Source organism: Cynocephalus volans, chromosome 3 (assembly GCF_027409185.1).
Source record: "Cynocephalus volans isolate mCynVol1 chromosome 3, mCynVol1.pri, whole genome shotgun sequence".
In the NCBI taxonomy this organism is placed as follows: domain Eukaryota; kingdom Metazoa; phylum Chordata; class Mammalia; order Dermoptera; family Cynocephalidae; genus Cynocephalus; species Cynocephalus volans.
In genome coordinates, this window is record NC_084462.1 from 81,471,858 (window position 1) to 81,494,417 (window position 22,560).

Sequence of the window (22,560 nt, forward strand, 5' to 3'; positions counted from 1 at the left end):
CCCAAATTCTAAATCAGAATATATGACCTTGCAATGCCACAGATCCCACAAAGGCAGGGACTGTCTTAGCCACATTCACAGCTATGTTGCTGATACTCAGCATAAATAGATGCTCAACAAATACATTTGGAAGGACGGAAGGAATAAAGACAAAATGTTTGGAATTGGGTCTATGCCAGAATATTTAGACTATCTAGTCATCCCAGACACAGGATTAATCTGTGCAAAGAAAAGCCCTTGGTCAATAAGGGCTCTCAGGGAATAAATAACAGTGGAAACACACCTTAACACAAATCCCAACAAAGCCCGCCACAGTCAGCCTCCAGCCCTAGAGGCCAAGATGGACAGCTGATCACACGTCTAGGCTGCCTATCTGACTTAGAAGGACCACAACACAAACTGAATGACTTGCAAAACAGAAACCAAGTTGTTTCCAAAACTTCTTGCTTTGGACCTCTCCTCTCCAGCCAGAGGGCAGCAGCCAACCCAGGGACTGCTGAGTGCTGAGCCCCTGGGGATCCTATCCATCTTGCGCAGAGGCTGGTACTTTCAGGAATGTGCTCTGGCCCGTCTGACGTGTGTGTCCATCTTAGCAAATCACTTGTCCCAGGTCGTAACTCACACTTGACACTGTTTTGCCTTCAAAATGAACATTACAGTTGAACCCAAACGGCCTTCCCACAGCCTTCTAGAGAAATAAGGAGGGGATGGGCAGGCCCACATCCTCAAAGAAATGGAAACCTTTGTTATTTCTGACTATCTCATAGACTAAATAGAGACCACTTCCTACATAAAGGCATGCTCGGAAAAAGACCAATCACTTTGAATGCTTAAAGATCAGAAGGAAAAGAAAGACAACTAGCCAAGACAAAGTTCCAAAGAGAGCAACAGTTCTAATGACAGTATTCTGATAGGAGGTAAGTTCTTCAAGCTATTACTTTACAGCTTCTATGCAGACAATAGCTGCTTAAGTTCAACAACCCCAAGGAAAAGGAGAAAAGTATCTGGAGTGAAAGGAAGGGCAAGGTTAGGAACTGCTTTTCTGGAACCCAGGGTATACAGTACACACCTTAGGTAACCTTGATTTGATAAAATGCAAACACCCTAAACAGACTTTCCCTGATAGGAGAAAGCACACGTTGATGTTCCCATGGCAACACAGCTGCATCACAGACCTGAGCTGGAACAGAAAATCCACTATCTACGAGCTGTGTGGCTCTGAGCAAAGTTACTTATTCCACTGAGCTCCAGGGTCCTGAACAGTGAGATGGGAATAACACCACCAATTTCAGAGGGGCATTCTAAGGAATACACAGAGTAATATGCGCTGCTGGGCACACCAGTAGATACTGGAGATTCTAGTATTGGTGGTGTGGTTTCTTTACATTCTGAGTCACCTGGGTTCCTAATAAACTCTACATGTCCATCTGGATGACAGTCTGTCTGTCAACCCCTCTCTTCTTGGGTCTTTTTGCTGTTCTCGTTACAGTCATCAAATTGGCTCTGACAGTGAAATGCTCACCCCTGCACTGGCCTCGGTTTCTCTTCATGGGGAGAGGATCACAAAGTCTTAGGAGGTTAGAAAAATTGAAAAGATTGTATAGTCCAGAGCATTTTTAAACAATATTCTCAGCTCCCCCTCAGTGTCCGATAAGGCTGTGGGCTGGAGGGGCTGGAGGAGGCTGCTGGGGGCAGCCAACATAGCCTGGCCTAATTTTAAACCACAGCCACTGTACATTCACTGCTTTACCAATGGCACTTCCACATATACCAGTCTGAATAAAGAGTCCCACAGCTAAAGAAACATGGGAGAACACTAGCTCTAGGCTATCATTTCCACTTCAGAGAAAACTGAGGCCCCTAGAGATGACTTCACTGGCCCAGCCACTGCAGTGATTGGTGAGGGAGCCAGGACTAGAAGCCCAGGCCGCTCCCCGCCCTCGACCTCCCGGGCTGTTATCTCTGACAGGCACGCAGAGTCCCTGCCTGCTGTCACAGAGGGCAGCCCCAGCCCCATCTAAAGCTCTGAATCATGGCTGCACACTCCTGCACCTGGCAACAGACTGTGATGTTGTATAAACAGTCACGCCAAGGACGAGAACTCAGCAGGCTTATCCACCCAGGCCTTTTAAAGGAAAGAGGACTATAACACCAGTGGCGAGGGTTTCTTCCTTTTAAACATTTTACTGGGCTACATAAGTTTGCAACTCTACCTTCACACCCATATACGAGGGTACTTCAAGAAGTTCGTGGAAAATGGAATTAAAAGATAACATGAATCCTTCTATGAACTTTTTGAAATACTCTCAAATCTGCTCACCCTCACTCAGGGTTCTCAAAGGTCTAGAGAGAAATAGCTTCTTTAAAAACAACAGGTCACTGAAGGACAACTACAATCCTGGGATGTTACTAGCTATTTAAAATATTATCTGCTTTGGGCCGGCCTGTGGCTCACTCGGGAGAGTGTGGTGCTGATAACACCAAGGCCACGGGTTCGGATCCCATATAGGGATGGCCGATTGCTCACTGGCTGAGCGTGGTGCTGACAACACCAAGTCAAGGGTTAAGATCCCCTTACCGGTCATCTTTAAAAAATAAATAAATAAATAAATAAATAAAATAAAATATTATCTGCTTCAAGCTATTTTGTCAATTTGCAAAGGACTTCACCAACACAAAGACTCACAATCAGCTCAAATCAGATTCCCTAAAATTCAACTATGCAGTCAGATCCTTCTTCAACACGATAAATCTGTCATAGCTGGTGGTGGTTCTGACTCTTCTGTGTGTGTGTGTGTACACGCCCACACCCACGGGAATATGTTGCACATGGATTTGGATAAGAATGTGGAAACATACACATACAAAGTTCTTTCAGAATGATAGGTATTTAATTTCCAAATCATCTACTACCAATTTTAATTCTAATGTTTAACAATTTTATAAACATTACACTCCACATTTATCAATTTCTCAACATGAAATTTGTGCCCACAAACTATTTAGCATATCATTAGTGATTTCTACCATATTATTAATGATTTTTAACATACAAATAAAAGCCCACAGCTCATATATTTAAGTTGTTAATATAATTCAAGGTGATTACATTATGCAAGGAAACTTGTTATGGGTTGAATTATGTCCCCCCAAAATAGACAGTGGAGTCCTAATCCCCAGTATCTCAGAATTTGACCTTATTTGGTGATAGGTAAAATGGGGTCATTAGAGTTGGCCCTAATCCAATATTATTGGTGTCCTTTTAAAGAGGGGAAAATTTGGAGCCAGTTACAGACATGCACACAGGGAGAATGCTAGGTGAAGATGGAAGTTATGCCATGACAAGCCGAGGATTGCCAAGAGCCACCAGAAGCTGGAAGAGGCAAAGAAAAATCCTCTCCTAGAGCCTGCAGAGGGGACGTGGCTCTGCCAACACCTCTCTCCTAGATTTCTAGCCTCCAGATCTGAGAGAGAATACATTTCTGTTTTTTAAGCCATTCAGTTTGTGGTGCTTTGTCATGGCAGCCCTAGGAAACTAATATAAAACTCAATCATCATAATCAACAGCTATTCATTAAGCACCTACTATATGCAAGGCAGGGAACTAGGCTCTGGGGAGACACAATAAAAAGACACTGCTTCATTTCTATATATATGTATATGCCTAAGTATATGTGGTACACAAATTTTGCAGAAATATGTATATATACATATGTGCTCTTCTTAGCAGCAGCTGGCTAGGTGCCAAGTGAGAGGGGTCTGCCTGTAGTTCAAGAGAGGGGTATTCACTGAAGCACAGGGTGGTCAGGGAGGGTCTCAGAGAGGAAGGGGCCTATAGGTGAGCCTTGAAGTACAGGAAAGCCTTGTATAAACTGAGTGACAGCTGGGAAGAGACTTCAGGCATGGGCTAGGGCCTTTGCAAGGGTTTTGAAGAGCAAGGAGATGCCATGTTCTTGGGAGATAATAAGTGAACCTATCTGGTGGGGGCAGAAAAACCCCCCCAAAAAGAAGATATTATTGAGTTGGAGTTTTTAAAAATTGTTTATGAATATTCATGAGATACAAAGCTGACTGTCACCCCTTGTGCCCAAGATGTGAACTGAGCTGGTTTTAAATGGGCAGAGTTTGGGGCAAATGAGGTAGCCCAAGAGGAACTGGCCATCAGGCCAACCAGTGGTGTCACATGGCAACTATATCAACATCAGTATTTTGGTGTTTATCAGGTTATAACAAAATACAGCTATTTTACTTAAAAGGAGAGATATCATCATCATCTCCTACCCTTTGTCCACATTTATCATTTCATGTGAGAGAGAGCCAAGGTCCAGGACTGAATCTCTCAGGCAGGCTGTTAGAGGAAGAAAGTTCTAGTAAAAATAAATTATCTTAGAGAAGTAGGGGTCAGGCCCTAAAAGAGAAGGGATTCCACTATGGAGAAAATGAGAGGAGAAGGGGAGGGAATCTGCTCGGGGAAGAAGGGAGGGCGCTCAGGCTCCCAGGGGAGGGCAGGGAATTGGGCGCAGGTACCACCTTCCCCCTTCCCTCCCCTCTCTCCCCCTAACCATCCCCAACCTCCTCCTCAACGTCCCTGCCCTGTGTCCAAGATGACTCCATCAGGTTCCTGGAAGTGATGGGACCCAAACTGGCTCTGGAGGAAATACACGTGATGAAAAAACCTGAGAAAAGACACATTCTCACTGGTAATCAAGGCAATGGGCTCTTCAACAAAAGAGGGGAATGGTCAGAACGTTTTCTCAATGAGTGCACCTATGTTCCATTCAAGATTTTAACGTAGCCTAGAACTTTCTGGGTATATGTTCACAAAAATGATCTGCATTTTGTATTTTAAATACTAAAATAATGGTAACACACCAATAAAATATTGGTATACTGGTATGTAAAAATAATACTGAAAACAGGCACAGCCACTAGGACGAGGCTCAGAGAGCAGAGCTGACGTGCGGGTGGCATCTTCCCCAAAGACGCAGCACCAAGCCATGGATGGGTTCTCTGAGGTTAGGTCTGTGCTGAGAGAGGAGGCAAGGACAGAATGACGTCAAAAAGGATGCCTAAGAGGAAGGAGCGGCAGGACAGCAGTCTCAGGAAGGGGAATGACTGCACCAGGGTTAAAGGGAGGAAAGCAAAGACCAAGGGCCACTGGGTTTGGCATTCCAAGGGAACACACTGGCATTGAGTCATTGCCTCTGTAGTCCATATGAGAGGCTGGGCACCATGGTGGGTACCTGGCACATATTAGCTCATTCACTCTTTGCATCCAGGCATTATCGTACCTACTTTAAAGATGAGGAAGCTGAGTGTTTGGGAGCTCATCTGTGGCTGGAGAAAGCAGTCTTGGGCAGCTGATGTCTCCTGAAGAGAAGCACTAAAAGGCACAGGCAGCCAGGGCATCTTCCTTAGGGGGAGGATGCCTCTGAAGCACACCCCACGAACACACAACACCATAAAAAGATGCTGACTTGGTTGTAATTGCCTCCAGCAGCCTGCAACACACCTTCATGGAGCTGGGCAAAATGCACCACCTGTGATACACCTTCGTTGTGAGTAATTCCTTTCTCCGATGATTTGAGAACAGTGTACAGAAGAATGGCCCAATTGGCAGTGGCATCTACACGTGGCCAACTGCCCCATGGGATCCCAGTTCCTCAAAATACACTAAGCATCTTCTATAACAGTGTCCAAGACTAAGTCCTAGCCCTGCCCTCGGCCAGCTGCAGCTGTCCCAGGGCCCTGGAAATCCTCTGAACAGTTCTGTTTCATCAGAAGTCAATTGGGCCATTTACAGCTTCCCACCTCCATATCCAAGCCAGCTCCAATCCCCTGGCCTCTGTTTACCGCAGACCCGCTTTCAAAGCAACCAAAGTCATCTGACCAGGGAGGGTCACGCAGAGTTCTTGCACTTTGCAATTTTGTGGGTCCCATAGTGGCTGCCACGCTGAAACCACATCAGAGGAAGGGGACCCTGCAGAGTCTCCTCGCTGGTGCATGGCCTCTGGCTCACACTGACTCAGGCCCAGGAACCTGGCCAGTACATACATGGTGACGAAAGCACCCAGAAAGCCTCAGAGTTACCACCAGAACCTTCAAGTGCTGCCACCACCCAAGGACTTCAGTCCTGGGAAAACAGCATGCCCCACCCTCCTCCTCTCTACCCCAGCTCTTCTAAAATGAGTCACCAACGATTGCAGACAGGCACTCAAACAGCATACCTGGTCCACCTGGTGTAAGTAGCATCATGGTGCATTAGTCTACCCCAGTGGATTCTGTCCTGGGCTCCTCAGAGCCTTGGGGTTCTCAGGCCCCTGCAGGATGGTGCCTGGGACTAGACAGGTGAAGGGAGACTGGGAGGACTTTGGCCCTTACCAGCGCCACTTTTGTCTGGTTTATATATAAGCGTTCAGAATAAACATTTTTATTTTTATTTTTTTAAAAAAGAGGTCCGATTGCTTTAACAAGTTGGAAAAGCACTGTTCAAGACAAACAGGCAAACTGGTATACAACTTGGTTATCAACTCTGCTAAGCACTCGAGCCTCTTTCCTTGGAAACACTTGACTCTTCTTCAGCAGTGCCAGGCCCTCCAGGGCATCTACCACTCCAGTATCAGCACTCAGGAACCCTTCACGAGAATCTCCCAGGCATGCAGCTTGGGTCTAACTCCAACAGACCAAATTCCCCAATTCTTCTACCATGGGGACAGCACAGCCACTAAGACCCTTGTCCTGTCACTCACTCCCACTTGCATCCCTTCTTCAAAAAGTGTTCTAAGCAGCCTGGGTACACCTGGACACAGCCCAGGCCCACTTCTCTGACCTAGCTGTTGGCTCTAAAAGGGACAGAAAGGGAGAGGGGCAGTGAGGGCAGAAGGGGATGTCCCCTCTCCCCCACAGCAACAGCAGGCCCTACGCAACCCTGGTCATCAACAAGGGCCTGGCAGTTGAAGCCTGGCCATTCTCTCTCTCTTTCTGGTTATGACCTTTTACCCCCAAACTTATTCTTTGGAGAATGTTCAAAGCTAACAAGAAGCTAAAAGAAGAGTCCCACTACATAAGCACAGTACCATTATCACAAGTAAGAAAATTAATGTGTACTCAATAATATTTAATACATGGTTCATATTCAAAATTGTATAATTACCCAATATATCTTTTATAGGTTTTTTGACCCAAGATGTAGCCAAGGTTCACTCATTACATTTAATGTTAAGCCTCTTTAGCCTCTTGTCTACAACAGATGCTAATCTTTTGTTGTTGTTGTTGACAATTGAATTTATTGAGTGGTTCAGGCCAATTGTTTTGTAGAATGTCCCACATTTTGGATCTGTTCCCTTATTACTAGATTCATTTAAACGAGTTTGGTGTGAATATTAAATAGGTGATATTGTGTACTGCTTAATGGCATCACCTCTGAAGTCACATAACAATCAGGTTGTCTCACTACTGGTGATGCTAGGTTGGATCACTTGGCTGAAACGTTGACTGCCAGATTGCTCCACTGTACAGAACACTGTCCCTTTAGAATCAGTAAGTAATTTGTTGAGGTAATACTTTGAGACCATGTGAATATCCGATTCCACAATAACCTTTCACCAATATTTTTGTATCCACTGAAGAGCCTACCTGGAAGTTGCAAAACAGATTTTTCTAAACTAATTAGCTGGTGCTCTATAAAGAAGAGCCTTCCCTGTTCTTCCCCTCCCCCTGCCCCTCTCTGATTACCACTATATACTCACGGATTTTTTTTTTTTTTTTTTAATTCAATGTGTCATAACCCATTACTGTCACTATTCTTTCTGATGCTTAAGTCATTCCAATTTCGGCCAGTGAGAGCCCTCTCAAGTCAGCTCCTGGGTCCTTTGCTATGACCCCTTGGTCTTTGAGTGCTACCTAACTTTCTAGCACCAGGTGTCCCAGGCCCTGCTCCAACCTGGAACCAGCTGTTTTTCTGGACCCTTTCAGAAGGACACATCTGCTCTTTTTGAGCAGCTTAACCGCTTTATACCCCCATCTTCCTCTAGTCATAACTTCATTTTCCTTCCTCCCTGCTTCCTTCCCCTGTCATTCATCATCTGCATTAGCATACATGGCTCTTTGTTTTTGGTAGAAGTGGAAAGAAGAAGGGTGTAAGAGGAGAGAAGGGAAGACAAAGACCTACAGTAAATTTAAGGACATTACCAACCCTTTATCAATCAAGGAGAAGCTTTCTTTTTTATAATTGAGCACATTATTGGTTAACTCCAAAGCAAGTCTTGTGTTTCAAGAAGTCACTGCCTCATAATTTCATTTACTAAACTTATATTGTATTATACTATATCACACCGTTTTGTTTTATTTTATATTCATATAAAACATATGTATAAGAAAAAGTATACCTACTTCCTGGCACTCCTATCCTTTTCTCTTACTTTGTCTCCACCAGTACTTACTACTTCCTAAACCCTATAAAATGAACTTAATTATTTTGTTTATTTTCACTCTTGTCCCACTAGGATATAAGCTCTAGGGAAGCCAGGTATTCTTTCGTATACTGCTTTGTTCACCACTATACTCCCAGTGCCTAGAACATGCCTGGAATACAGCAGGTGCCCCCTAATTGCTTGTGAATGAGTAAAATGGCTTGACCAGGGCCATGGGCCTAGAGGTACACAGGACCTCCTATTTATCCTTTAAGCCTCCACTTCAATGTCACCTCCCGAGCAGTCAAGTCTTCCCTACTCTGTGTTCCCAGAGCCCTTCTCACGTGGCTGGATCCTAATACTTGGAATACCACATCATCATTGTTTATTTCTACGTGTTTCACCTGAAAAACTGTGAATTCCTCTAAGGCAAGGACAAAGTCATACTTATCTTCATGGCCCCAGCACTTAGCACAGGAGTTGGCACAGAAATGTTTGCTGAACTCCTTTCTCCAGCCAAGAAAGTGCCCTTTCCCCATGCCACAGCTGCCTGCTAGGCTTTTCCCCCCACTGCATGAGCCGGGCTTCCAGCCACTGCTCCGAGCTGCTGAGAAAGGCTCGGGCCCCACCGGCAGCTCACAATGGGCCCTTTGACTCACCTGCACTGGGCTGTTTCAGGAAAAACCACGTTCCCTGCCACAGCACCTGTCACTAAGGCCAATGTCCCTGCAGCTTCAAGGCAACACAGAGCCAGTGTTCAACCAGAAACGAGAGCAGGGGACAACACTGGCAGAGCCCTCTGAGAAGAGAGGGCTGACTTCTGGGAAGATGGGAGGCAGGTGGCAAGGTCACGAGGCCTTCAACATCATCAGCAGCCTCCGCAAACAGCTTGGTTTGGGGAAGGAAGTGGGAGCAGGCTAAAGAGCACAAAGACAAGAACTTGCCAGAGCTTTGCCTCAGAGATGGCTCACCTGCTCTCTCCTCTCAACCTTCTTCTCACTTTGCTCAGAAACGGGGCTCTCAGGAGGGACGGTCAGACGTAGTCTGCAGACATTTGCCTGGAAGAGAGGGAGAGAAGAGGCCAGTTAGGAACCAGCATTGGGGGCAGAAGGAGCTAGGTGATGTCGGGCTTCTCACAGTCTGTTCCTAAACTTCACAATGGGGGTCACAGGGGACTCTGAGGATAGGACCGGCCTTTGCCTGCCAGCATGGGCACCCACCACCTTGCTGCTCAAAACAAGGAAACTACTGAATTACTTCACAGATTTCAAACATGCTTTTTAAAAAATAGCTCAGATTTCATAACAATATGTATAGAATAATTTCATTTTACAGCTAGAGGGATAGGGGCCAAACTATGAACAGTGGTTATCTATAAATGGTAAGCTTTCAGGTGACCATGGTGGGAGGGTGCTTTCTACTTGATTATATATTTAATTTTTCTACAGTAGATATGTATGTGTTTAATCACAAAGTTTTTTTTAAAAAAAGTCTATATGCCCACGTTCATGGCAGCATTATTTACAATAGGCAAAAGGTGGAGGCAACCCAAATGTCTGATGACAGATGAATGGATAAACAACACATGGTATCCACCTACGACGGAATATTATTCAGCCTTTCTGACACAAGGTGACAGCAAGGGTGAACCTTGAGGACATTATGCTAAGTGAAATAAGCCAGTCATAAAAAGACCAATACTGCACGATTCCACTTACATGAGGTACCCAGTGCAGTCAAATTCATAGAGAGAGGAAGTGGAGTGGTGGCCGCCGGGAGTTAAGTAGACGGGGGAGCAGGGAGCAGTGTTCCATGAGTATGGCAAGCCCAGTACGGGAAGACGGGAAAGCTCTGAAGATCAGTGGTGGCGATGGCTGCACAACAACGTGAATGCACTAACGCCACTGAAGTGCACACTTAAAAATGGTTAAGACGGTAAGTTTTATAAGTATTTTACCACAATTAAAAAATAAAAAGCGAAACCAAAGCTGTCCATGTGCGTAGTCTAAATGTAAGACAGCTGGAAAAGCATAGGAGACTATATGATCATGAGCTGATAAAACATCTAACTCCTTAATTGTCTATACCACCGGGAATGTTGGTCACTAATCACTGAGGTTCTCATGTCAATTTATTAAAGGCTGCCAACAAAGTTCACTGACATGCTGGGATAAAGGCTCCTAAATGATTTTTAGAAGTCTAAATTGAACCATTTCTCTTAATATAAAAAAAAAAAGCATTACACCATTCAGTGAGAGAAGCTACAACTTGTATGATTTATCAATATTCTGTTGACGAAGGGTGACTAGGAGCAAAGTCATTTTCCTGCCCAATAGGGTGGACAGTGGACTACAATCTGTAGTACAAGAGGGCAATAACAATAATAACAATAGTAGCTAGCCATGCATTTAGCACTTACAGTATGCCAGGCACCGTCTAAGTGTTTACATGTATTTATTCACTCCATCCTCACCACGACCCTATGGTAATAGGTACTCTTACCAGACTCATTTTGCAGATGAGGAAGCTAAGCCTCTGAAGGGTTACAAGGCTAGGAAATGGCAGAGCTGAGATGTGAAGCCAGGAGGTCTCCAGAGCCAGTGCTCCTAGCCTTTACACTCCTTGCCCCCTATGCGCCTGAAATGCCACACGGGCTCCACTCATGGGAGTATTGCTTGCCCTCCATTATGTATTGAATTGTGTCCTCCGAAAATCCATCCTCACTCTCCTCTGGGCAAGATTCGCTCCCCAGTGACCTCAGCGTCACATGTGGCCTGATCCCCAGGGCTATCACTGCCCCTTATATGGCCAACTTTGCAACTAACCTTGAAAGCTCACCGCCAGTCAAGCTGGCCGAAAAGAAAACAAGCTATTCCACTAGGTAGCTTTCTTTCCTGACAGGCAACAATGATGACAGGAATTTGAGTCCCTCCAGAGAAAGGCAACCTTGCAACTCCAGGCCACTCAGACTGATTGAATCCAGTCCGGCATCTGCACAAACATCAAAGTGTGATTCACACCAGGTAGGCAATCCAAATCTGGGATGCTCAACAAGTTTCTCTGTTAGGCTGGTCTAATCCATGGCACAATTCTGCAGAGAAAAGGAGGTGCTTTTCTCCTGCACCACATCCCATACACACACACACACGCACAGGTACACACATGCATACACACAGGCTCCAAAATCTACTAGCTGTGTGACAATGGGCGAGTCACTTAATCTCTCTGAATTTCAAGGATAAAATAAGATAAAAGGAGGGTGTCTAGCACATAGCAAGCCTCCGTGAATGTTAGATATTTTTATTATTATCTAAATACTATCATCATCGTATAATCCTACATGCTCCAAAATAAAACAGACCTACTTAGTTTCACCCTTCTGCTTTCCATGAAAATAACAATTCCAGCAATAGATCTGGGACATTAGCACTGCAAGTGATGCCTGTTGGTTGGTTGATTATCCTAGACGGGTAATCCCTAATGACCATAATTTTCAGAAAGGGACCCCATAGGTCTAATCACCCAAAAGTGAGGCGGCTCCTCCCCCTACTTGAGCCCATTTTCATCTGCCCGCCCAGAATTTTCATACTCCTCAACACACTTCCTACTGTGTCCTGGGCACATCTTACACATCAAGCTGAGGCATTTATACACTGGGGTACAGAAAGCCACATGGTAAACAAAGTGCATAAAATAAAATGAACTTGTAAAATAAATCATTTGACTTCAAAGATATTTGGCAATGGCAGCAGGTGCTTAAGGCTGCACTCCAGGGCCCAGTCTTAAGCATTTACTCTTGTCAGTAGAGATGCTTTGATGGAAACATTAAGGGGTATAACTAGTATCATTTAACAAATGCTGTGGACTGGTTGAACAGGAGCAATTTAAACCCAGCTTGGAACAGGATTATCTTCCTAACAAGATGGCCAAAGGTACTGTCTTAGGGAAAAAAGAAAGTTGCAGAACAAAATGTTAAGACTAATCCCATTTTGTTTTTTAAATACACTCTGATAACGTGTAGATTAGGGGGGAAAACTACCCTTAAGGGAACTGTTGATGGTGTTTATCTCCATAAAATGAATTTCTGTGTTATCTGCAACTGTAATAATAATAGCAATAACAAAGATTGAGAGATAATGTGTCACAAAGATAGAGAGAGAGAGAGAGAGACTAATCTTCCCAAATCCACAGAACCACTTCAGGAGCAGCAGGAGAACATCTTGAAGGTTTAGAAGGTGCTCTGAATTCCTAACAGAAGCACTAAGGAAAGTAACCCCTGAACCCATGCACCAGCTAGACCTGGTACAGTCTACCTCTCTCTACTCATTTGCCTTCAGCAATCTCCCATAAGAAAATCCCCCACTGACTAAGATCAAAGCAATGTTACTTATTTCTGAGCACTTTATGATTTATATTTCTTTTATGATTTGAACGTTAGTTTCCTCCTCCAAAGATCTGAATGGCTCCCCATTGTCCTCTGACTATAGCATTTGTAGATTGTTAAGAGTTTGGCCCCTGCATACTTGTCCATTTTGCTCTAGCTTAGGCTTCAGGCCTATTTAATATCTGATTTATATTTTATTTTATGATTTTATGATTTACATTTTATGATGCTGATCACCATGATTTCCTGAATCATTTCCTGAATACACAATACCCAGAGCTGCGTGAGGCTGGGCAGTACCTGAGAGGCAGGTAGGGCACTTTACTCCCAGGGGTTCCCACAGCAGCTGGTTCAGGCCTGTGTTCTGAACAGTGTGGAGAATTATATCTTACTCACACTGAACACCATTATTGGACCAGCCCCACCAGAAGTGAGGGTCCCTTCCAGTGAATCACAGCAGGAAGATGGACTCAGCATAGTTCACAGTTACTGAGCACCCACTACTTGTAAAATACTTTAAAGGGCTATGAGGGTACCTTGAAGACAAAGAAATAGCCATGCCCCAGGATCTCATAATTTAGAAATACACCCAAACAAGGCAATCAAGAACACAGTGTAACCAATACAAGGTACTGAGAGGCAGGGTAGTATAATGTTTAGAGCATGAGGCAACTGCACTTCCTGGGTTCCAACACTGGCTCTTACACCTACTAGCTATGAAACCTTTGGAAAGCTACTTAATCTTCAGTGCTTCAGTTACCTGAGCTATAAAACAGAGCTAGCAATACTGTACTTTCTTAGGATCAGTGTGAAGTTTAAATTACCTAATATGTGCAAAGTGCTTAGAACAGTTTCTGGCACATATTAAATACTCTATAGGTGTCCTTTATTATCATACAGGAAGGAGAACAGTAATCTCAATTGTATATGGTAGTATATGCAAAGGCTTCTAGAGATGACATCTCAGCTGGGTATACAAGAAGAGAAAGGCCCTTTCAGGTCAGTGAGGTTTGGAGAATCCATCATCATCATCATAACAATAGACCACGATTAGACAAGGCATTGCAGGCTGGCCAAAGGCACAGAGGATGGCATTGTTCAGAGACTAAGTAGGCCTGCAGCCTAAGCTAGAGCAAAATGGACAAGTACGCAAGGGCCAAACTCTTAACAATCTACAAATGCTGTAGTCAGAGGACCATAGGGAGCCATTCAAATCTTTGGAGGAGGAAACTAACATTCAAATCTGAGTCATTTCAATAATTCGACTGACAGTTATCAAGCACCTCGTATGTTCCATGCACTACAAAATGGATGGAAGGGAAAACATGGGGGAGAGACCAAGCAAGCTTTGTACCATAATGACGTTTACAGCCCTTACAGTGCTCATCGTAGTATCAACTAATACTTGCTCATAATAGGTGCTTGGCTCAATAAATGTCAGCATGGGTTTCTTTCCTAGAAACCCATGGGGATTGGTTTAAAGAAAGTCAAAGGAGAATACACCTGAAACTCCCTAGAGAGCCTTCCGACTTTCTTCAAACCAACTCCCATGGGAGGGATGGCAAGGTAGGGGTAGATAGCATTCAGGCCTCCTCCACAAGAAAAGGCACAACCAAGCTCTTGCTGTGCAACTCAGGGTACCTGGGAACTACATGGGTCCTCTGGGGCGTTGTTTCTGACCCCCTTTGTGGAGGCAGAGAGCCTGGGTTTCTCACCTAGGGGATACTCTGAGCATCCACATACCATCATGCTCTCAACTTCTGGCACCTGGGGCTCACCCAAGGGGAAAATACCCACCTCAAATAAAAAGAGGTGGAAAAGATGACCCCAGGGAGGTGAAGGGTTTGGTAATCAATTTACAAAGGTGGATTTCCCTAAGGAAATTAGCCAAATACATTTACATTTCTCTCAGGCCTGGTCCACTTTGTGACTGTGGGTCCCCGTCTAACTGCCCCTAATGACAGAAGGTGTGGCCACTGTGGGTGTGGCCGGGGGACAGACCCCACTCTCTCCAAGCTCAGCACAAGTATCAAATCTCCGGAACCTGCAGGACAGGCTGTGTGTGGAACAGAGCACACCTCATCTTGGCCCTGAGCTTGCAGCCCAATTATCTACACCAAAGTGAGGCAAACTTTTTCTGTTAAGGGCCAGATAGTAAATATTTAGGTTTTTCAGACCACTGTAAAAACTATTCTTAGCTCAGAGGCACACAAAACAGGCTAAGGGCCAGATTTGACCCAGGGACAGTAGCTGGCTGCCCCCTGATCTACATACTTGGACACTTTTTCCAGGTGGTGTGAAGTGTCTCACAGCCCCTCTTTCCTGTACCACAGCTGCCTCCAGGCAAATGTCATAAACAGGAGAACAGCAATCTCTCCTTGCGCTCTCTCTGGTTCACTTCCATACCAGGCACACTATGTGCCCAAAAAGCCAAGATCCAGAGAAAACACGGAGGTCAATGAAGGCACAAAAAAATACCAGTGTGACCTGGAGGGTTATGACTCCCCCGCCCCTCCATCACCACCATCGCACAAGGCTGATGGGACCTTTCTGGAACACTGTCCCAGGAGTATCTGCATTTCCAAGAAAGCTGTAAGGGGAGGGCAATGCTTAAAGAAGTATTCTCATTCTTGGTTCCTCATTAGAATATCACCTGGAAAGCTTCCTAAAAAATACTGGTGTTATTCTCTACTTTCAGAAGTTCTCAATCAATTGGCCCAGGGTGAGGCCAGGACATAGCTATTTTAAGCTTCCCAGTATTCCATGTGTAACCATGGTTGAGAACCACCGACTTAACCAAAAAAATGAAACTCCAACTGTGCAACAGGATGCAACAGGATGAGGCAGCTACAATATTTGGAGGCCTTCCCAGAACTATCAAACCCGCACCTGGGCCAGCATTCCCATGCATTTATCACCTGTTTCCTGCCCAGTTGGGTCAGAGGTGATCGGCTGGATTTATCCCACGGCTTCTCTTCCTGTTTTTCCATTTGCCAATTGGATGTTAAGTGTGGCTCCTTTAGGACCCTCGTGAGACCCCTCTTTTTAAGCACCTATTCCACCAGGCCTGGGGAGGGAGGGTCCCTAAACCCTCTCCTGAAGTAGTTAATCATAGGTGGCACAAGCAATGTCAGGGTGCACAGGCACAAGCAATGGCAGGGTGCACAGGCACAAGCAATGTCAGGGTACACAGGCACAAGCAATGTCAGGGTGCACAGGCGCAAGCAATGGCAGGGTGCACAGGCGCAAGCAATGGCAGGGTGCACAGGCGCAAGCAATGGCAGGGTGCACAGGCACAAGCAATGGCAGGGTGCACAGGCGCAAACAATTTCAGGGTGCACAGGCACAAGCAATGGCAGGGTGCACAGGCGCAAGCAATGGCAGGGTGCACAGGCGCAAGCAATGGCAGGGTGCACAGGCGCAAGCAATGGCAGGGTGCACAGGCGCAAACAATTTCAGGGTGCACAGGCACAAGCAATGGCAGGGTGCACAGGCGCAAACAATTTCAGGGTGCACAGGCACAAGCAATGGCAGGGTGCACGGGCGCAAGCAATGGCAGGGTGCACAGGCGCAAGCAATGGCAGGGTGCACAGGGAAGCACGGGAAGTAGGGTTCAGGGCAGGCTTCCTGGAGGAGACAAGCCTCATCAGAGGAGAAACATGAAGAAAGGCAAAGGGGCAAGGAACAGCATCGGAAGTTCAGGGAATGACAAGTAATTTGGAATATCTGGGAAGTGTCTGTGTGTGGAATGGAGACAGGACAGGCAAGGACCAGATCAGAGCGCCTGGATACTAAACTAGGGAGTTTGAACTTTTGCTGGCAGTACGGAGGAGGCTCTTGAAGCAGAGGAGTCAGGTGACTGGATTCTGAATTTTAGAAAGACCTCTCTGGCTTTTAACAATGAATAAGAGTCAGCAGTGTGATTGGCATTTAGGAAACACCACTCACCCAAAGAAGGAAAGAGGTAAACACCCCCATATTACTCTTCGGTGTGCTGGAGAAGGACTGAAACTGTTTTAAGACCATAACGCACATAACGGCTGAAAGTACCTTAGGTTGAAACATTTCAACACAGTCTCAACCCCGGATTTACAGCTCTTTGAACTCAACTAGACACCAACTTTGGAGGCTTACTGATTTGAAAGGGTTTCCAAAGTGACCGGAAGCTCAGTGGTAACACCAGCGCCCAGGTCTCTTATGCAGATGTGGATGCACAGTGTAGATAAACTACAACAGGGACCTCCTAGGCAGCCCTTCCTCAGTGCCCCAGAGACAAGGAACAGGTCAAAATCACATTCCTTACCCTTGACAGAACAATCATGGGATCTCCATAAATGTCTTGAAAAATCAAGTTTCCTTAACATTCCTCAGACTCAGGTCTGTTCACCCTACATCAGACACAGCAAAATGGAAGAATAAAAGCATAGAGTTGGGATATTTTTTTCTGAGTCTACAACTGTCATTTTTTAGTGGCAGAAGCTTTTTGGCTAAGCCCGTGGTTCCTTAACCTCACAGTCTGGCCTGTCAGGGGCTAGCTCAGGAGGGCTCTGGTAAAGAGCCTGTTTGCTGGATGCAGCGGGACCCACCTCCCTCCCCCAGTGGAAGCTGCAGCCAGCTTCCTTCCACCAGATGCCAAGGTGCCTGAGCATACTGTCCCTTCCTCTGAGCCTATAGGATGATACACAGCTTATGCACACAGGCGTTTATGTCTACCAGAAAAAGGAAATGAGGTAAACACCTGCCTGACCCATTCATGGGCCAGCTAAGGAGAATTCTTTATTTTCAGCCAATCAGGCAGAAATGGGACATAGGACAGTGGTGCATTAGCCAGGGATTGATGACTGGCAGGCCCATTCCAGTTTTCAACAGAGGAAGCCTTTGCCAAATAGAACAAAATATCAGCAAGGGCAGGCTAGGAGATAATCCTATCCTGTGGCCTTGTTGGGTTTTGTTTTGTTTTGGTTTTTACGTGCTACTGAGGGGCCACCATACCAGCAACACTAGCCAGCAGTCTCTTATTATCGACAGAGGACGGTACTGGAGAAAACACTTGACAGGTCTATCATCTCACACCACCCTAGCAGAACAGCTTATCCAAAAATACCCAGCTACACAAAGGAACACGTGCCTTCCCCACAAAGCACACAACCTGGCCTCACAACTGACCCTCCATTTCAAAGCCTCATTCAGCGGGATTAACTCACGTTTACAAAATTCCTTTCAAAATCATAAAGCAATGTCAATATTATTTTTAATGTCTCCCCCCCATTCCCCAAGGTCATCATTCTGGCTGTGGTTATCCTCCAGCCAATTTATCTTCCTGCTGTTGCCATAGATAAAACTATTTTTAGTGCACAACTGGTTTGAAGGCAGACTTTCTTTTTTTTTTTAATTTCACAACTCCTGCTAGTTGGCATCCATAAGTGCCTCTCAGAGCTTTGTTTATCAGCGGACAGAAGTTACTCTCCCCACCTGTTTTTATTTTCCTTGAAAGATAATTTCAGATAAGAAGGAAGTACAAATTGCAGGTGGCAGCCACTGAACAAAGGGTAACTGGTGACAGTCTGGTTGGCCACACCGCCCTTAGTGGCTGACGCAGAGAATTCCCTGCTCAGTGTCAGCTGTCACCACCACCATTTCTGGTTGGCTTGAATGTCTGGTTTCTTCCGCAGCCTCTTTGGATAAGACAAAAGTACAGTTTTAATGACTAACATGTTATCATTCAGGACCATCACTTGTCCACTGTCAGAGAGGAATGAGAGAACAGTACAGTCTTTATTGAAAAATTTCAACTTCAGGAACATCTTTAATGATTACTTGTTTGGTCTGCAATTTTATTTTCCAGACATCCTGTTCCTGTTTTCCTAAAAAGTTAGTGTTCTGTCCCAAAGCAGGTCCAATATGCCATTATCATACAGTATACGTCAAGTATCCATTTAGATAAATGATATTTCCTTTCAGTATCCCAATAATGTCAATGGCCCTACAAGTTCCTACTCACCCTGCAAGACTAAACTCCAACGTCATCTATAGTGAAAGGCTTTCCTCAGATGGCTTAGGAAGAACCTTTCCTTTTAGCATTCACAGAACCTTATAAAGCCTCTACCCCACTATCATAATTACCACTTTGTATGACAGTAGTTTGTGACAATGTCTGCCTCCACATTGGAGTGGACTACAATGCCACAGCCTGCACCACACAGAAGGAGAACTATAAATGTTTAATAAATCTATTAACCAATCAACGAGTCACAGCTTCCCACCACCGGAGTCCCTCCCCGCCCAACCCCCCAACACACACACACACACACACACACACAGAACCTATGACATTTGCAAATCATGAGCAGAGTTAGAAATTATAAAAAGAACCCTACGACCTTTGGGTATCTTTTTTCCAGAACAAGAACAAGGGTGCCCAGGACAGCCCTGCATGGTCTGATTCAGAGCCCTGATCTTCCAGTCCAAAGTATTTCTGCCATCTTATTCAAAAGGCAAAGTTTCTCAACAGTGTGTCACAATGTGCCAGACACCAGAGCACTTATAACTAAAGAAATACTCTAAATATTTGAGAAAAAAAAATCGTCAGAAATGTTATCTGGCATACTACTTTAGAAATGTTATCTGGTATACTACTCATTTGTATCCATCCATAATATCACACTGGTCACCCCAACCAGTCCTCACCTCTACAGGAGAACTTAGAGAAATTCATGCAATTTATGCAGTATCACACATGTGACCCTGTCCAGGCTTAGGGCTAGCTGAGACTTCATTCCTTCTCAAGCACAGTTGTGTTCTAACCAAGAAAGTTTTACATAGACAAAAGGCAAATACTCACTTGGACCTAATGTGGATCTTGCTCTATGAGGCTAATGATTGGACAACTAGAGTTCTCTCAACCTTAAGTGCCTGGTGTGTGCACACACACACACATAAACACACATCCCAGAGCCCATCACTTGGCCCACGCCAATAGTAACACAATGCCTCTGTTCTAGAGCTAAAGACAGCTTAGGTGACCACTATCACTTGTTTGATGGTAAAGCAAATAAGCATGTCTACAAGACTAGCAGACAGGAGTACCAAAGAGGGTTTTGGTTTGGACTTAACCACCTGTTTAGCTAAACCTTGGGGAAATGTGATAACAGAAGTCTCATGATAAGCACTGGATATCATGATAAATGGAAGAACTGAAAAGCCACAAGCCAAGCCCCTGGCAGTGTGCTCTCAGGTGCTGATCTTGGAAGAAACATGGAACGTGAAAGATGCAATCTGCATATACCTAGCGCTTCTTTCACAGAGCACCTGGAGAGGTGGGGAAAGATGCAACAAAGATTGAAGAGAAAGAGTGCTTCCAAAGGGCAACCTCCCTGGACATGGTGCCCAGGACTTTCAGGGCTACCTCTGCTGCCACTGTGCTAACATTTAAATGAGAAGGAAGAAAATGGTTCGCATAAACTGAAGTCCCACACAACTGGGCTCCAGGGTAGCCAGCTGTGGACCTCTAGTTTGCAAAGTGGTGTCCACCTTGGCTAAGCCTGCTGCAGAATCAGTGTTATTCTATCACCAGAGGACACAGTGACCCCTTCTTTCTTTTATTCAATGGAAAGAGAAAAGTTTGGGTTTAAAATACATTCATCACTTTTGGTCTCAAGGTAGGGACACTGCAAATATGTCTCGCTTGCTTTTTAAACTTCTGCCACCAATAAATTTGGCTTGACAGAGAAAGCGGGAAGGACAGGAAATCTCAGGGAATTCCATAAAGTCCCCTAAGCCCGCTCCTACCAGCCGGTGGGGCGCCCCAGGGGCGTCAAGAGGAAGGGTCACGGCCCAAGCTAGGCCAGGTCCGGAAAGTTGAGCCCAGGGTGGAGCGTCGTGGCCAGGACCGGCTCCTCCGCGTCCCCATTCCCAGACCCCAACAGAGGGGGCGGCCGGGATGAGGGCACGGGACGGCGGTGGCTCCTGCCCCCAGCTACTCACCCTCCTGCTGGGCGCCCCAGGCGTCCTGGCGCCGCCGCCCGAGAGCAGGGTGACCGTGGACGTGGAGCGCAGCATCCCGCAGCGGCGGTCGGCAGCGGGCTGGGCGCGGGCTCTCCTCCAGGGCCGAATAAGCGCGGGGTCCGCCCTGCGTGGGGTGCGCGGGCCACCGGCAGCCCCGGCTGCGGCGCGGCGGACGCGGGCGGGGGCGGCCCGGAGAGGCGGGGCCGGGGCGGGGCCTGGCGCGCTCGCCCGACCCGTCTGGCAGCATTTTCTGCGCAGGGCGCAGACCCGGCCAAAGTTGAGCACCGCGGTCTCCCACCGCCGCGCGCTCCCAGGGTCAGTCCCGGGAAGGGAAGGAGCCCTGGACACCCCGGACGCCCAGGCGCTCTCTGTCGCCCGCGGAGTCGAGGTCTGCTTGCCCGTTCAGCCTCATGGCGCACCCGCACCCCCGGCTGCCCCCAGCAGTCTCTGCCACACCCCGGAGATCATGGGGACCTCCACCCCACAATTCATTCGTTATTTATTAAGTTCCTATCTTGTGTCCCTTTCCGCAGCCAGCAGAATGGACTGCTCCTTTCCGCGAGGGGTTTGCAGTCTGGTGGGGACGCGGAGAGGTGGCAGGTGTCTGTGCTATGTAGAAGAGGAGATATCGTGTACTGTGGGAGTACACAAACCGACCTTTGGAGCCGGAAAAGCCCTCCTGGAGATGATGATGACTAAGCTAAGACCTGAAATGCAAGGAGTAAGCCACATGTAGAGTGTTCATCACAACTGCTCATATTTAGTCAATGATTTCCGTGGGCCCGGCTGCGAAGCACTTTGCATGTATTACCTCATTTAATCCTGGCAAGCACCCTTTGAGGTAGGCACTATTATTATCTCATATTCCCATTTTGGGGATGAGGACAGTGACTCACCCAGGGATTGAGTAACACTCCTGCTCAGTGGCCAAGGCGGGATTTAAACCCCTCAGTCCAACCCTAGCGCCCACTTCTCCACTCTGCTGTATCCTAGAGGGAGGCGGGAGTTCCAGGCTGAAAGAACTGGCACTTCACAGATGGGGGGGAGGCGAGGGAAGGCATGGTATATTTTTCAGGAACTGGAAATACCATAGTGCAAAGAGCAAATGGTGGAGGGCGGCCGAAGGGAGCTGAGGCCAGATCAGAGGAACCTGTGTGCTCAGCTAAAGGATTTGGCCCTCATCCTGAGGATAAAGTGTTTTTCAGCAAGGGAAGACACAGTCTCTACCCATCCTTCAAAGTCCAGTGTCTGAAAACTGCCTCCCCACCACGCTCTCCAGGCCCCCCTGCCCTGAACGCTCATGCTCGTGAACTTAGCAGCTCTCTGGGACCATGTCTTCTGTTAGAGTCATCCATGAGTGTGCTGTCCCCTGTCCTTCTGGATGGTGGGGGCCAGGTCTTAACCCTCTCTGAATGCCCAGTGTGGCACCAACAGGGAAGATGCTCAAGATATGTTGCTGAGCAGAATTCCAAATGATCCCGTGAAACATGCTCTTTTTGCAAATGAGGAAACTGAGGCCAGCATATATAAGTGACTTTCCCAGAGTCACACATCCTGTTCTTTACTATCCCCATCATCATCCTCACCACAGCTGTTCCTGTTAGCAATGCTTTATATGCATTTTCTTATCTAATTCTCACAATGACCCCCCAAAGTGGATACTGTTTTCACCCCCATTTTACAAATGAGGAAGTCGAGGCCAGACGCATTCATTAGGTTAACTAGCCTTCTAACTCCAGGCCTACTGCTTTTTCACTACAC

The 22,560-nt window shown here is 46.3% G+C and overlaps 1 protein-coding gene across 2 annotated transcripts in view; it reads right to left on the reverse strand.

The window, feature by feature from the left end:
* The window catches only part of MYZAP (myocardial zonula adherens protein), an 86,184-nt gene extending 65,221 nt beyond the window's left edge, over positions 1-20,963 (reverse strand). For both annotated transcript variants that reach the window (XM_063089707.1, XM_063089708.1), the window contains exons 1-2: positions 20,779-20,963; positions 9,383-9,469 (exon numbers count right to left, since the gene is read on the reverse strand). In XM_063089707.1, coding sequence (XP_062945777.1) covers positions 9,383-9,469; positions 20,779-20,853 — 162 coding nt within the window. In that variant the 5' untranslated portion in view covers positions 20,854-20,963. The remainder of the gene's footprint in view (positions 1-9,382; positions 9,470-20,778) is intronic.
* Between the last annotated feature and the right edge of the window lie 1,597 nt (positions 20,964-22,560).